Source organism: Cydia amplana, chromosome 19 (assembly GCF_948474715.1).
Source record: "Cydia amplana chromosome 19, ilCydAmpl1.1, whole genome shotgun sequence".
Lineage (NCBI taxonomy): Eukaryota > Metazoa > Arthropoda > Insecta > Lepidoptera > Tortricidae > Cydia > Cydia amplana.
In genome coordinates this window covers 5,003,202-5,019,961 of record NC_086087.1, presented here as the reverse complement: position 1 = coordinate 5,019,961, position 16,760 = coordinate 5,003,202, and the positions used below count along the sequence as shown (strand labels likewise).

Sequence of the window (16,760 nt, the reverse complement as noted above, 5' to 3'; positions counted from 1 at the left end):
AGACAATGGCCTTTGTTTGAAAGATTAAGGTTCGAAGCGAAAAGTTCACCTCAGAAGAGCCATACTATACCAATGGGTTTTTTTTCCCCGTGGCTCGCGTACCACGAAGATCATTAGAAGCACTAGAGTTGATATGAAAATTATTTCACCTGTTCCTCTTCTCGACCTCAGCCACCAGCTCGTCGGTGGAGAACTGTCCCCGCACCACCAGGATGAGGTTCTTGATGATATCCTCGGTGCAGTCCACGTCCAGCAGACCGCCCACCACGACAGGTAGACGCGACGGGTTCACCTGTACAATGTTTCTTTTAGTATCTAACTTATTGATCCAGGATCCAGTGATTGCAGACTACCGAAAGCCGTTTTCTACTCCCAGCTATCAGCTGGTAAACGGAAGCAAGGTGGGCAGCACCTACGTTACAAGGATGTGCTTAAGCGCCACCTAAAGCTTTGGATTCCTCCGAAAACGGTGCCGTCATATTACGGCCGCTATATAGCGTTGACTGACGTCACTAGAACGTTGTCTATGTAAACAAGATGGCGCGGTTTCCTAGACGGCGTTACGTTACTTTGATTGTCAACGTAACGTAAGATGACGGCCGTCATGACCTTGTCGATAGTTTCGTGAACGTTTTATTAGATAGCGGTGACGCCATTTTGAATAAATGACACGAGATTTGAATAAATGATTCCGTACTACGATTATTTTCCTCTTCTGATGATATTTCATCCTCCAAGTAAATTATAGATGATCAAGCAAATCTTGTCAGTAGGAAAAGGCGCGAAATTCAAATTTTCTATGGGACGTTATCCCATCGCGCCTACATTTTTCAAATTTGCCGCTTTGACCTTGGTGGATGACGGTGTGTTATGACGCCGTGGTACTTTCCACATGTCGCCACCGTAAAGACGGCCGTCTTTTGCTGCCGCTATATGACGGCCTTCATATAACGGCACTGTTTTCGGAGGAATCCAAAGCTTAACTGCCTGCGGTATAGCACGTGACAAATGGGAGGAGCTTGCTTCCCAGCGGCCAGAATGGCGTTCTCACGTTAAGTTGAGCGTAAAGAACTTTGAAGATGCACGTCTCACTGATCTTGATGCGAAACGTCAGACACGTAAATCCCGACCGAAACCCTCCTATAATTATACTTACAATAATTCTGGTCAACTTTACTGCCCCACCTGCGATAGAGTTTTTAAAAGTAAGTTCGGCTTTGCCTGCCATATCAGAGCTCACGCTCGTAATTAGCTAGGGTCGCCGTTGCCGATTATGGCATGGATAACTATATATTGATCCAGGTTAAAGTATTGAACTTTTTTTCAAAGTATTTTTGACACCCTTATAAAGGGTGTAAAGATAACCCTGTTAAATTAAGATTGTAAGTTTAAACGCGTAGAAAAGCCATATATTGCGGTGCCTCCATTCTGAACTTATAGGGAATCCTATCGCTAGAGTTAGGGTCTAGGGTGCCAATCAGTTCGATTTGAGAAGAAAGTAGAACCCTATTGTTAGGGTGATTGATCATGTAACTGGTTTTGTTTGACGCACCGACAAGACATCCTCCAGCCTGAGCATAGTAGCGCTACCCCCTCTGCCACAAATATACGGTAGTTTTACTCCATTTTCGAGTCAAAGTGTCTTTGTGTGACGTCCGTGTCTTTGAACGGACCAATCACGGCACGGGACTCGCTCACCTCGTCCCCCAGTATATTTGGCAGCATTGGTTTCATGAAATAATTGCTCTAAACTCCGTCTAGAGGATTCCTAGTCTATGGTTTGACGTTACCTTCTGCACATAGATCTCGATGTACTTCTGCAGGCTGTTCCTGTACAGGTACAGCACCAGGTCGTGCACGAAGTCGAAGCGGTCGCACACGATGATGAGCGGCAGCTGGTCGGGCAGCTTCGCCTCCTTGAGGAAGTTCTTGACGCGCTCCGCATTGTAGCAGTTGGACTCGCGGCAGATGCGCTCCACCTCCTTGATTTGACCGGTCTTGCAGGCGGCCTGGGAATTGGAAACGAGTTGCATATAGGTATTTTGTCAATACTAGGGCATCCTTATGCAACTACAAGTTGTAGTTGTAGTCTACAACTCAAAAAGTAAACATCATAATAACTTCAATGAAGTGGTAATGTAACTTATCTTTGTGAATTGTTACATATAGTTTGTCAAAGGACTGTCTCATTTCAAACATAGAGAGAATCGTACTATCTTTGTTTTACACTAGTACTAGCACCCAAAGCAAAAGGATGAGTATAGTTTTTTTTGTTTTTATTAACTGACAAATTGGTTTGGCCAACTATAGGTAGAATACAGTTTCAAAAAAGCATTAGAAAAAGACATTAGACCTTGTAAATGAAAAAAAAAAGAATTAGAAAACGTCAAGTTTTTGGTTACGGATTAAGAACTAAGACATCTAGATTTAGACCATTATGATAATATAAATACTAACCTGAATATACTTGAAGTGGACTTCCGGGTCCTGGCTAAAGTTGACAATGGAGCCCAGGAAATAGAACAGGCCCTCATAAGTCTTGAAGCTCTCAAACAGCTCAATGAGCGCCTTCGTTGTCAGCTGTTCATGGTACTTGGTGGCGATCTGGACGCAGATCTGAAGGTTCTGGCGTATGTTGGCCTGGAGCATGGCCTTGAGGCACTCGAGGGAATCCTCGACGGACAGGCTGCCGAAGTAGGTGACCAGCCATTCTGCTGAGAGCAGGTGGGTGTGGACCTGGAGAAAAAGAGAAGTTTTAGTTTTTCTGTAAAATTTAGTAGCACAGACAAACTTTTGGTTACTAATCTCCGCTTACGAAATCATGCGCGTAGATATCGTTAAAACTTGTCGTCCCTTGGCAGTTGAATTCCGAAATGTCCTTTCTTGGCTTTGGTCTTACAAAGGTTTTTTTTTTAATTTTCAGTGTTCTTGAGTCTGTCAGTATCTAAGGGCCACTTGCACCATCCCACTAACCCGTTACCAGTACAATTTGACATGGGTTAACGGTTTAACCCGGGTTAGTGGATTGGCACAAGTGATGCTAAGTATAGATCTATTTTCGTTTGAAGAGTCCTTTGTTTACTTTCTGGCTACAATGACTTATTTATTTCAAAGTTTTCAAGCCCACTACTACACATCACAGCAAAGCTGTATTTACCTTAGGCCCACTTGCACCATTCCACTAACCCGGGGTTAAGCTATTAAACCGTTAACCTAGTGTCAAATTGTGCTGGTAACCATGGTAACTCCAGGTTTAACCGGTTAACCCCGGGTTAGTGAAATGGTGCAAGTGGGCCTTAGCTTGAGATCACCTAATGCTATTTACAGCATCGTCTACATTAATCATCATCAAAAACTGCTATGTCAGCTGCATGGAAAGTACCAGGAGCTCATAATAAGACAGGAGTTACTCACCACGGCCCGCTTGATGTCGTACAGGTCGGTGTAGTGCTCTAGCGCGCGCTGCAGCAGGCCGGCCTTCTCGCACAGCTGCGCCACGTGCGCGCGGTCGTAGCGCGTGAACATCGCGTTGCCGAGGATCGCGTCCGCCACTTGCGGAGCTGACATCAGGTTCATCTCCAGCAGCCTGAGGGAGACAGATATCAGTCAACATAACAATCGCTGGGAATCTAAACCATGTCATTCAGCTAAACTATCTAAAAAGTGGAGGTTGCTTTCCATAAAATAAGTATCCCCGAAATTGGTATTTTTTCTGAAACAGACTTTGGGCAAGTTGAACTCAAGAAAGACTTGGTGAGTTGATGATGATGACTCATACTTGCAACTATTACCGTGATGTGATGAACTACTGAATTTTTTGGCGTAAATACTACCTCGCATAAGTTCGCGTGTCATTATTTCTTTGACAAACTTTTTAAGAAATTGGCTAGGGTCAGGCATAGAGAAAAAATACATAGATTGCTCACTCCATACATCAGTTTTGATACCAAAAAGACCATTAATTTCAATGTCGACATCTAGCATCGAGTAGCGGAACTATCAGTACTGCTACTTGACAATAGATGTAGCATCGACCGGAAAGTCGTATGTGGTTGAGCATAAGCATGGAGCATATTTCTCTATGGTTCATGTGACCTGGTCTAAAACCAGTCCATTTACGAAAATAGTTTGCATTAAGCCTCGGCCACGGAACACACGCTCGGAGCACACGTTCCGTGGTCTTCAAGTTACTGTTTATGGCTTGGAGGATACAACTAAACGGAGTAGCCATTAACAGGCTTTCCCCTCTGTCGAAAATAGCCGGCCAACGGTCATACACAATGTATGGACTGACGTTTATCTGAGATGGCTATTTTTACGTTACGCATACATTTGACGTTCCCCTCCCCCGCAAAAATCGGCAGACTGTTTTGTACAGAAAATTACAGACATGGCGTCTCCGTTTGATTATATCCTCCAAGGTTTATGGTAAGGGACCTGGTCTGCAGCGGCCCCTCCTCGGGCCGGTTGTTCTTAAGCGCGTCCAGCAGGAACGCCGTGCACTGCTGCACCATGTTCTGCTCCATGAACACGTCCACGATCTGGTTGATGTCGGCGAGGGGCGGGTCCTCGGCGACCAGCATGCCCGCGAACCCGGCGCCTTGCTCCGGGTTCGTGCGCATCACGGACCGCAGCAGGAATATGTAGTCGGGCGTGTAGCCGACCTGCGAGAGAATACACAGTTCATCAAACTAATTTTATCCTTTTAACCGCCGTAGACTGATATATAAGACATACAAAATCGGGCTTATTTCGCCGCTGTCTGATAAATAAGACTAAACTTCGTGTAACTTCGTACCCGGGCGTTTTTTTTTGTTGTCCCCTACACTTTTTTTTCAAATTTGGGAATTTTTATGTTATTTCTACTAAGAATCACGAGCTCTTTCTATCCTAATAGGAGAAAAAAAGTGTCCCAAAATTTCCAAACATTTTTCAATCTTTCTATTACGCGACCGCCATACAAGGTCTATGAATAATGGTGACGGAATAGAAATAAAAACCTTAGGACACTTTTTTTCTCCTATTAGGATAGAAAGAGCTCGTGATTCTGAGTAGAAATAACATAAAAAATCCCAAATTTGAAAAAAAAGTATAGGCGACAACAAAAAAAAAGCGGCCAAGTGCGAGTCGGACTCGCCCATGAAGGGTTCCGTATTTAGGCGATTTAAGACGTATAAAAAAAAACTACTTACTAGATCTCGTTCAAACCAATTTTCGGTGGAAGTTTACATGGTAATGTATATCATATATTTTTTTTAGTTTTATCATTCTCTTATTTTAGAAGTTACAGGGGGGGGGACACACATTTTACCACTTTGGAAGTGTCTCTCGCGCAAACTATTCAGTTTAGAAAAAAATGATATTAGAAACCTCAATATCATTTTTGAAGACCTATCCATAGATACCCCACACGTATGGGTTTGATGAAAAAAAAAATTTTGAGTTTCAGTTCGAAGTATGGGGAACCCCAAAAATTTATTGTTTTTTTTCTATTTTTATGTGAAAATCTTAATGCGGTTCACAGAATACATCTACTTACCAAGTTTCAACAGTATAGTTCTTATAGTTTCGGAGAAAAGTGGCTGTGACATACGGACGGACAGACAGACGGACAGACGGACAGACAGACAGACAGACATGACGAATCTATAAGGGTTCCGTTTTTTGCCATTTGGCTACGGAACCCTAAAAAACGCCCACCCCCGGCGACACGAGCACGCTCGATGACGTATTTTATAGCGGTTAAAAAGTTAAGGGAACGCTCAGTCGCCTCATGACCGCTTGAAATTACAATTCGTGCTAATTCAGAGATAATACGGTATTTGACTGTATTTAAAATAAATTACTTTAAACCATGCATGAAATAAAGCACCAGAAGATTAATAGAGAAACGTGGACAGCAGTTATTTTAAGACACAATTTCTATTTTAAAACCAGTATAAAACTATAAAGAGTAGGTAATTTGATTGTGACGTCACGTGCTAGTGTTTCATATAAATTCCGTAATCGGTTTGACAGTTCGAAAACAGAAACTGATTTGACTAGTAGTCAAATACCCTATACTTTTTCGTTCTCTCATTGCAGAGTGTTGTAAATCTAATTTTCTATCATAGTAACAAAATAATAGTATATGTATTACCACTAGCGCCATCTGTTGTAAACTAAGTAATAACGTGTTTTTTAAATAAAACGTCAGTTCATTTGCAACCCAACTTGAAGTTTCATTAGGTTACGGGTCCAGCTCGTATTTAATTAGTTTTTCGGAGTTTTTTCGGTAGTTTTTCGTAGTGCACAGTAATAAAATGTCAGCGAACTATTCAGTGAACGTTCCAAAGTTGAAAGGGCGAGAAAACTACGACGACTGGGCGTTTGCTGTGGAAAACTTTCTCGTCTTGGAGGGCGTCGACTTGGCCAGCCAGCATGTGCTAGACGATGCAAGCGACAAAAAAGCCAGAGCTAAGATGGTTTTAACCATTGATCCTTCGCTTTATGTCCATATTAAAGGCGAGACTTCAGTGAGAAGTACTTGGATTAAGCTAAAATCATTGTTTGACGACTCCGGTTACACGCGTAAGATTAGCTTGCTGAGGAATTTAATTTCAATACGCCTAGAAACAAGTGAGTCTATGACTGCGTACGTGACACAGTTAGTGGAAACGGCACAGAAATTAAAAGGTACTGGTTTCGAGATAAACGATGAGTGGATCGGTTCTTTGTTATTGGCGGGTCTTCCAGAGAAATTTAGCCCGATGATTATGGCTATTGAGCATTCGGGGATGACTATAAGTGCAGATTCTATAAAAACAAAGTTATTGGATATGAGTACAGATTTTGAGGTTAAATCAGAAACCGCATTCATTGCTAAAAATTCGCACAAACGAATTGGAGGTAGCAATAAAACATTTCAAAAGAAAAGTTACAACAGTGGGAGTAACGAAACGCAATCTTCGAGTTCTTCGACATCTGTCAATGGAAACGTCAAAACGTCAAAAGCGTCGATACGTTGTTACGACTGTAAACAGCTGGGGCATTATAAAAATCAATGTCCTGAAAGGCAGAAAGTGAAGATGAATGCGTTTAGTGCCGTATTTTCAACAGGAAAATTTAGCCCGAATGATTTTTACGTCGATTCAGGCGCGAGCGGCCATTTTGTATCTAATAAAAACATTCTATCCAATGTTTGTTACCAACCGAAAATGAAAGAAATAATCGTTGCTAATAAAGCCTGTGTGCCAGTAGTGTGTTCAGGAGATACACAGATTACTACAGTGGTGAATAATACGGAGTATGACATTCCAGTTCGTGATGTATTGTGCGTTCCTAACCTAACCACGAATTTGTTATCAGTCAGTCAGCTGATTGCGAATGGAAACAAGGTTCATTTTGAGAAAACGGGCTGTTACATTATAAATGCACAAAATCAAGTCATCGGAAAGGCTGATTTAGTAGATGGAGTGTACCGTTTAAATATTAGGCAAATAAGTATGCTAGCGGCAACAGCAACTTCAAGTATGGATCAAGTTTGGCATAGACGTTTAGGCCATATTAATGCAAATGATCTCAGTAAAATGAATAAAGGAGTAGTTGAAGGTGTCTCATTTCAAGAAAAAAGTGGCAGGTTAGATAAATCCAGCTGTGAAGTATGCTGCGAGGGAAAGCAAGCGAGACTGCCATTTCCTCAGAGTGCAAGCAGAAGCAAGGAGGTCCTGGAATTAATCCACACGGATTTGTGCGGCCCAATGGAAAATCAGTCACTTGGAAATGCAAGATACTACCTCTTATTTGTAGATGACTATAGCAAAATGTGTTTTGTTTACTTTCTTCAATCAAAACATCAAACATTCAGATACTTCAAGGAGTTCCAGAAATTAGTTGAAAACCAGCAGTCTAAGAAAATTAAAGTTTTAAGAAGTGACGGTGGTGGAGAATTTTGCTCAACTGAAATGGAGAACTACTTGAAGCAGTGCGGCATAGTGCATCAGAAAACAACTGCGTATACACCAGAATCTAATGGTGTTTCGGAAAGATACAACCGTTCTTTAGTAGAGAAAGCACGCTGTTTTCTTTTCGATGCTCAATTTGATAAGAAGTTTTGGGCAGAAGCTATAAACACAGCAGTGTATGTAAAGAATAGGTCACCGGCATCAGGACTCGATGGAGATACTACACCTTATGAAATGTGGACAGGCAAGAAGCCAAACATTGGCCACTTACGGATCTTCGGTAGCCCAGTAATGATGCATGTCCCAAAGCAAAAGCGCAGAAAATGGGACAAGAAAGCGACCAAGATGTACCTTGTTGGTTATTCAGAAGTCACCAAAGGTTATCGCTTGTATGATCCAAATTCTCAGGATATAGTTATTGCCAGAGACGTAATAATTATGGAAAATTTTGGTGTAAAAGAAAGAACGCTTTTGGTAGAAGACCATCAAAAGGAGGATAGTGAGTGTGTGACTCTAGAGGCACAGAGTAGCTGGTCTAGAAGTATGTCACAGAGTACCACAGATGACAGCGTTCACGAGGATAACAATGATGTGACGTATGTTCCAAGTGAGGATGACAGCTTTTACGAGCTAGAAATGGATTCGACACTGGAGACAGAGCAAGAAATGCAGGAGGTGTCCAAGCGTGTTCGACGTCAACCAGATTACTATGGCTATGCAACCATGTGTGTTGATGAGGTTCCAGGAGAAAATATCTCACTTACCGAGGCTGTGACCGGACCAGAAAAAGTGCAGTGGCAAAGTGCAATGAAAGAGGAACTGAAATCTTTCAGTGATAATGACACTTGGGTGCTGGTAGATAGGCCAAAGGATGGTACAGTGGTGAAAAATAAGTGGGTGTTTAAAAAGAAATTTAACAGTGATGGTGAAGTGCGCTATAGAGCAAGGTTAGTCGCAAAAGGTTTCACACAAAAGAAGGGCATAGACTTTACAGAAACCTTCTCGCCAGTGTTAAGGTACTCCACTCTAAGACTCTTGTTTGCTCTGAGTGTTCAATTAGATTTAAATATGAATCACTTAGATGTACCTACAGCTTTTTTGAACGGTTTCATTAAAGAAAATGTATACATGGAAATACCAGAATGTTCCAATTTTGTAAATTGTGATAATAAGGTACTAAAATTAAAGAGGGCAATTTATGGCCTAAAGCAGTCTGCTAGGGCCTGGTACACTAGAGTAGAAGAATGTTTGTTAAAACTGGGTTATCAGAAATCAAAGTATGAACCCTGTCTGTTTATAAAATGTGAAAACAATGTGAAAGTATATATTGCATTATTTGTGGATGACTTCTTTGTGTTTTATAATTGCAGAAATTCATATGAGGAGTTAAAGTCTGAACTTGTTAATAAATTTAAAATAAAGGACTTAGGCCAGATCAAGCAGTGTTTAGGAATGAGAGTAAATGTTAAAAAAGATTGTATCACTGTTGACCAAGAACAATTTGTTGAGAATATTTTAAACAAATTTAATATGCCCAATTGTCAAGGTTCAAGCACTCCTATGGAAGTCAATTTAAAATTAGAAAAGGAAATAAATAATTGTGATAAAAGGTATCCCTATCAACAATTAATAGGTAGTCTTATGTACCTGTCTGTCCTAACACGACCTGATATTGCTTATAGTGTAAGTTTTCTTAGCCAGTATAACAATAGTTATAATGAAACTCATTGGAAACATTTAAAAAGACTGTTAAGATATTTACAGAAAACTAAAAGCTATGGTTTAGTGTATAGAAAGTGTAATAGTTCTTTGCATGGTTTTGTGGATGCTGATTGGGCAGCATGTACTATAGATAGAAGATCTTACACAGGTTATTGCTTCATAATGTCGGGATGTGTAATATCTTATGAATCCAGAAAGCAAAGAACTATTGCTTTGTCGAGCTGTGAATCGGAATACATGGGATTAAGCGAAGCTTGTAAAGAGGCAATTTATTTAAAGAATTTGTTAAATGATATCTTAAAACCATGTGAGAGTACACCAATATGCTTATACAGTGATAGTCAAAGTTCACTCAAATTAGCAGCTAATCCATTGTTCCACAAGAGGACCAAGCATATTGATGTGCGACATCACTTTGTTAGAGAATGTGTTATGTATAATAAGGTCAAACTAGGATATGTACCAACTTCTAACATGCCAGCTGATTTGCTCACAAAAAGCCTTAGTGCAGACAAGCACTATAAATTTATGAAATTAATGGGCATATCTGGAATATAAGTTTCTGAAATAGTAAGCTTCTGTTTGTTGTTTTTGAGATTAAAACTCTCAGGTCATTTTTAGATTATTTTGTTAAGAGAGGATGTTGTAAATCTAATTTTCTATCATAGTAACAAAATAATAGTATATGTATTACCACTAGCGCCATCTGTTGTAAACTAAGTAATAACGTGTTTTTTAAATAAAACGTCAGTTCATTTGCAACCCAACTTGAAGTTTCATTCGCGACCATATCTGATTTGTCTCCATTTTGTGGACTGTACGGTGCAGAATGCTGCCAGCCGAGCTCTTCGCATCTCATAACTACTCGCCCCATCCCAAGTACGTTTGCGATTCATTCGCCCTAAAATCATGTGTTTCTCCACATCGTGCATTGGAGACCGCATAATGTCCAAAGAATATATAGTATAGGACAAGTTAGAAAGGGGGTGAATGAAATGAGTACATGGACACACCTCATTCGGTTCTCGTATGCTATTTTATTTTTACTATCATTTTCTTTAATTTAATGAATGTTTTAATTAGATATACAGGATTTTGACTCTTGGAGATCCTATACATCTCTAAGGATAATTTGATTAACTACTATATATTGTAATCTTTTAGTTATGATGACACTTAGAGACATTTACATCTCTAAATAATTTTAGATTATAGTTTTTGTATCTTTGTTTTTTTTTTCAATACTATTGTTATTGCGTTTTTTGTAATTCGACATTTAGAGACTTTATACATCTCTATGTTAGTTTGATTTGATATTTACGGCTTAGTTGTATTTTATAATTATTGATGTGTTTTTTTTTGCTGTATGTAAATTCCATATTGACGTGTAAAAGTGCCCTTGTGGCCTATTTGCTGAATAAATGTTGATATTTGATATTTGAGTATTGCATGAATGGATTAACAAACAGCGTAGAGATCTATAAGGATGTAGCGAAAAAAACAACTGTTTTCTCATTTTGTAAAGGTTAATTGTGTCCACGTTACATGTGCTTAAAATTACAGATAAACTCACCTTCTTGGCATACAGCACAATCTTCTGGAACTGCCCCGTCTCGGCGAAGCACTGGATGACCTTGCTGGCCACGTTGGCCCGCAGGTACACCGAGAGCGCCAACGTGGGGTCCACCTGCTTCACCAGGTCTCCGAGCTCCTCTGAACATTCCAGCTTCTCTTCCTTTAGCCACTTTTCCAGCAGCTGCTTGCGACCTGGAAACGAATATTTCGTAAAGAGTTTCGCAATAATAAATAATAAATAAATAAATAAATAATAAATAAATATTATAGGACATTATTACACAAATTGATTAAGCCCCACGGTAAGCTCAAGAAAGCTTGTGTTGTGGGTACTCAGACAACGATATATATAATATACAAATACTTAAATACATAGAAAACAACCATGACTCAGGAACAAATATCTGTGCTCATCGCGCAAATAAATGCCCTTACTGGGATTCGAACCCAGGACCGCGGCTTCACAGGCAGGGTCACTACCCACTAGGCCAGACCGGTCGTCAAAATAGCTTATAGCTCTCGTCGATTAGTTACTCTTCATTGTTATAAGGATCAGGCTTCTAAGGGGAAAATAGTGTTGTCGTAGATGGTGGTGTGAGTAGCAGTCCTCTTGTCTTTAATCTGTCAGCTCCCACGGCTCATATATGAGCCAGAACGCTTATGGTGACGTCATATCGTGGGATTCGACAGGTTAATAGGCACGGCCAAGTCAGTCAGTGTTAGTGAGAACAAGTCAGTCTATACTGCAAAGCAACCACTAAATAGGTTAAAAGGCTAGTAGAATAGGGAATATTACGCGAAATTCTGCATAGGGGGCGCCACTCCCACAGTCAGTCACAATCTAAGGGTCTACCACAAACAAGAGAGTCGAAATTTTGTTATCTAACCTCTCTATCACTCTTGCATATTCGAGCGATAAAGAGGCAGATAGCTAAGTTTCGATTTCGCGTTTCCCGGTAGGCCCTTTGTGAACAAACCGCCTTGATGTACAATGTCTGTGAAAACTTGTCAAAAAACAGTTTAAGATACAGTATGTATAAGTTCCTCTATGGTTTACTAAAGGCGCTAGTGCTGCACTCTGGCGGTCAAACATTGCAGTAATACTCCCTATTCAAGGGTGCTTGCGATTCAAAGCTTGCCGATAGGTACTACAGCTATGCGTATCTGCTAAAAGGGGGGCCTTTATTGACCGAAGCGTAGCGTAGGTCTACGTTTTGACTCGGGCATTTTGCTTTTGTATGTCCGGATGTTCTCCTCTACAGGTCACAATTCTCCACTGATTCTTGTGAAATTTTGTCACCAGATTCTATGAGTAAATAAAATTTTTTTGTCGATCCCGTTTTTGGAAATTTTCAAAAATGGAGGAGTTGTGATACCTCGCGCTTAAACAAATAGTCGTATCGATATCATAAGAGTATTTTCTTTTTGAGACATATTTACATAGTAAATGGCAAAAAATGCAGAAAAATTGTATTGCTGATTTAGGCGGTATTTAGATATTTAGTTTGTACTCGAGAATGAGTAGCCGAATTTCGTCAGCTTAGCTAAGAACTATCATGGCGCGTTTTGTAAACAATCGCTTTTTTTGTTTGCACACAGAAAGTCTGGGTTCGATCCCCAGTAAGACATGACTTTTTGTATTTTTTTTTCACTAAAACTTCGTATTTTTTTTAATAAATTAAAATCTTTGTATTGTTGATTGATCAAACCGCTGTGTGGCGCTGTCATCGTGCACGGTCCCAATAAGCTATGCTCGCGAGGTCTACAGCTCACAGAGCCACTAGTGGTATGGGGATACCTTGCAACAAGACCGGCTTGCAGAGCTCGAGCGACTCGAACTTGTTGAGCTGCGCCTGGTCGAGCAGGATGCCGAAGTACTGGAGCAGGGGGGACGTCTGCCCCGGCTGGGTTGGAACTTGCTGGAAACGCTGGATGGTCTGCGGGGTGCGGAGGATACCTCGCGGCGCCATTGCTGCCACCTGGACCAATCATTAGTACGATTACAATACAGATAATATCAATGATTTATAACTCAAGATAGGTTATAGGCGTACCAAAATTGAAGCGCTTAACTTGTGACAAATTGGACAAGTTGCCTTTAGACGCGGCTGGACAAGTGAGAAATGTGCACGTGCTAACGAGCTGCCGCACACCGAAAGATAAAGAGACAACCTTATATTTAACAACGAGTGTGACAAAGATGGATGGAATGAGAAAATTAATCAAAAATAACAGATTTCTTCATAGGCACAGAAATAAATATGGAAGTATTTTTTGTGCTCCTAAAGTATGAGTATAACCTATCTATGGTTATACAGGGTGGATTTTCTTTTTGGGTCAGTGAGGGCAGCTACCAGATCCCGTGCTGCTACGAGAAAACGGTCTAAGAAGACCTTCCCTCGATATCAAATTAATGAAGATTGGCTTTTACAGATTTTGGAAAAAACATACAGGGTGCGAGAAAAAGGTCATTTTTGACAAACTTTTTTTTTGATGCCAATCGATCCCATTCCTATTAAGGATCAAAAGCTTGTATGGAACCAAAAAAAAAATTTCCGGCTAGAAAAGCCACAAATCGAGGAAAACTTTTCCCGTACAATTTGTATGATAATGGAAACTTTTATTTTTCACATGCTATTTTTGTATGCCAATCGATTCCATTCATATCCAGTATCAATAGTTTCTTTGGGGTCAACTTACGGTAATGTACTAAAAAGCCACAAATTAAAGAAAACTTTTTCCATACATTTACTATGGAGTGAACGTGAAATTTCATTCACATTTTTCTATCTGGCCAATCAGTCCTGTTACATTTAAGGACCATAATACTGTATGAAGACATTTGTAGGACTGATGGGCAAGATAGAAAATTGAGAATAACATTTCACATTTTCTCCATAGTAAATGTATGGGAAAAGTTTTTATTAATTTGTGCCTTTTTAGTACATTACCGTAAGTTGCCCCTAGGAAACTATTGATACTGGATAGGAATGGAATCGATTGGCATACAAAAATAGCATGTGAAAAATAAAAGTTTTCATTTTCATACAAATTGTACGGGAAAAGTTTTCCTCGATTTGTGGCTTTTCTAGCCGGAAATTTTTTTTTGGTTCCATACAAGCTTTTGATCCTTAATAGGAATGGGATCGATTGGCATCAAAAAAAAAGTTTGTCAAAAATGACCTTTTTCTCGCATCCTGTATGTTTTTTCCAAAATCTGTAAAAGCCAATCTTCATTAATTTGAAATCGAGGGAAGGTCTTCTTAGACCGTTTTCTCGTAGCAGCACGGGATCTGGTAGCTGCCCTCACTGACCCAAAAAGAAAATCCACCCTGTATAATATCATTGGATAATATCAAGAACTATAATCTAACTATAGCTGGTCAACCAAATCTTGTCAGTAAAAAAAGGCGCGAAATTTAAATTTTCTATGGGACGATATCCCTTCGCGCCTACATTTTTCAAATTTGCCGCCTTTTTCTACTGTCAAGATCTGGTTGACCAAGTATACACTCACTGCACTAAACCGTTTCGATGCGGATGGCACGACAGGCGTGTCATCAATGTTTTTAACGTGTGGCGTATGACACCGATAGGCGTGACATCATATTCTATAGCGTAAGGCACGCCTGTCGTATCATGAAATAATTGCTCGCCGCCACAGCCAAGTTCTCGAAAATGGAACGCAACGAAACGGTTAATAGATCGCCCGATGAAAAAGTTAAGCATATAAAAAAATTGACATTAAGCGGGTCGAAAGTGACCTAGCCGCTTTACGAAGCAGTTGCTGCTCGATCTAAATGTGTAGACTTGTATCGCCAAGGCCAAGCACACGTCCCATATTTCTAGTAATTATAACACAGGCACAGATTGCTCAAAATAAATTAAGTGGAAAAATTCACTGTCTTGGGTGGGACTTGAACCCACGACCACTGGATCACTAGTACAGTGCTCTGCCATCTGAGCTACCAAGACCGTACCCAATTCAGCGAATATTTCCATCATATATGAGCCCTAGGGAGGCTCTTAGCGACATCTACCGTAAGAGTCCTACACTTCTTAAACGCACTGTACTAGTGATCCAGTGGTCGTGGGTTCAAGTTCCACCCAAGACAGTGAATTTTTCCACTTTTAATTTATTTCGAAGCTTAATAGCATCGTTCGCAGACGTTTCTGCTTAATACAAAATTAATTTAGATTGCTCAATCTTTACAGAAACCGGTATACACTGACCTTGGCCGCCTCGCCGTACTGCGCGTTAGTGAACAGCATGTTAAACTTCCTGACGAACAGTTCCTCAGCCCCAGCCAAGTTGTTACGCACGGCTAACCGCAGGGCCAGCTCTGGATTCTGCAGCACCGTGTTGATGTAGGGCACGATGGAGTCCTCCTCTACGGTTACGGAGAGGACTTGGCCTTTGCGATTCACGCCTGCGGAACGAACATGTTCATTATTTGAGAAAATACAAGAAAGCGAGCAAAGTTCTTGACCGGTTCCCGTTTGCTCTAAAATTAACTTTAAAGTTAAAATTTTAAGTGGAATTTAAAAGTTTTACCGAGGGGTTTCGAAAGCTATGCTTGGCGTCACTGTCATATTATCATAGATTTTGCCAACTACTGTTACTGACAATACAGCCAGCCAGACAGTATTACGCTATGCTACACTGCAAATAATCTATTCGGTGTCTTAGTGCTATATCGTTATTCGAATTCCAAGAAAATAAAATTGGTAATTTCCGCAAACAGAACATTTGGCGTTAGAGGTCTTTTACTGTAATGTTTGTTATATTCTTTTCCTTATGTGTTGCGAGTGGGCGTGAGGTCGTAAAACGTAGCTTTATGATAAGTAATGACTTATTCTTGCTGTTACTTTGTTGCCCCGTTTCAATACTTATTTGTCGTTCGGCAAAAGCTTTACTTCTGGAGAATAGTTACAATAAAACTGTCAGCCTCAAACTTCATGTGCAATATAACATTTATAGGGTCTTTCCGCGTAACTCGGACATGACAACGAAAAAATAAACTATTGAATTTAGAATGTGTTTGAATGTAGAATAATCAAATGAGGGTAGCAGAACAAATTTTATAACCTTAAGTCAATAATAAGTCAACGGTTGTCATAATTTCCGACATTGTAAGTGCTGCTTGCGGAATCAACTACGAACGTAAAATAAGTGATTATAAATATTACGACTTTAATTGATTTTTACGCAAAGAAGAGGTAAGTAACCTTTATTTATCTGTTGTCTATTAAATTATTCACGCGTTACTTTGATTACAATTATCATAAGTTGAAAGAAAAATATGTAAGAGGTGAATGAAAATTGCATGTCGTTGAGTAACGTGAGTAACGTAAAAAACAATATTTTTCATTTACTGTACTGAAGTTTTGGACAAACGAACTTATATTGAACTATGTGTATGATTGGGCTTAGATGGTGTCATTCTCGCGGTTTATTTCTCCGCATAAGTGTTATTTTATAGAAATACATGACTTGAGATACTTGTAACGTGAGTCACA

The 16,760-nt window shown here is 40.0% G+C and overlaps 1 protein-coding gene across 1 annotated transcript in view; it reads right to left on the bottom strand.

The window, feature by feature from the left end:
• The window catches only part of LOC134656978 (clathrin heavy chain), a 61,973-nt gene that overhangs the window by 25,649 nt on the left and 19,564 nt on the right, over nt 1-16,760 (bottom strand). The window contains exons 7-14 of the mRNA XM_063512543.1: nt 15,474-15,670; nt 13,039-13,219; nt 11,239-11,432; nt 4,438-4,664; nt 3,415-3,586; nt 2,458-2,736; nt 1,791-2,009; nt 150-292 (exon numbers count right to left, since the gene is read on the bottom strand). Coding sequence (XP_063368613.1) covers nt 150-292; nt 1,791-2,009; nt 2,458-2,736; nt 3,415-3,586; nt 4,438-4,664; nt 11,239-11,432; nt 13,039-13,219; nt 15,474-15,670 — 1,612 coding nt within the window. The remainder of the gene's footprint in view (nt 1-149; nt 293-1,790; nt 2,010-2,457; nt 2,737-3,414; nt 3,587-4,437; nt 4,665-11,238; nt 11,433-13,038; nt 13,220-15,473; nt 15,671-16,760) is intronic.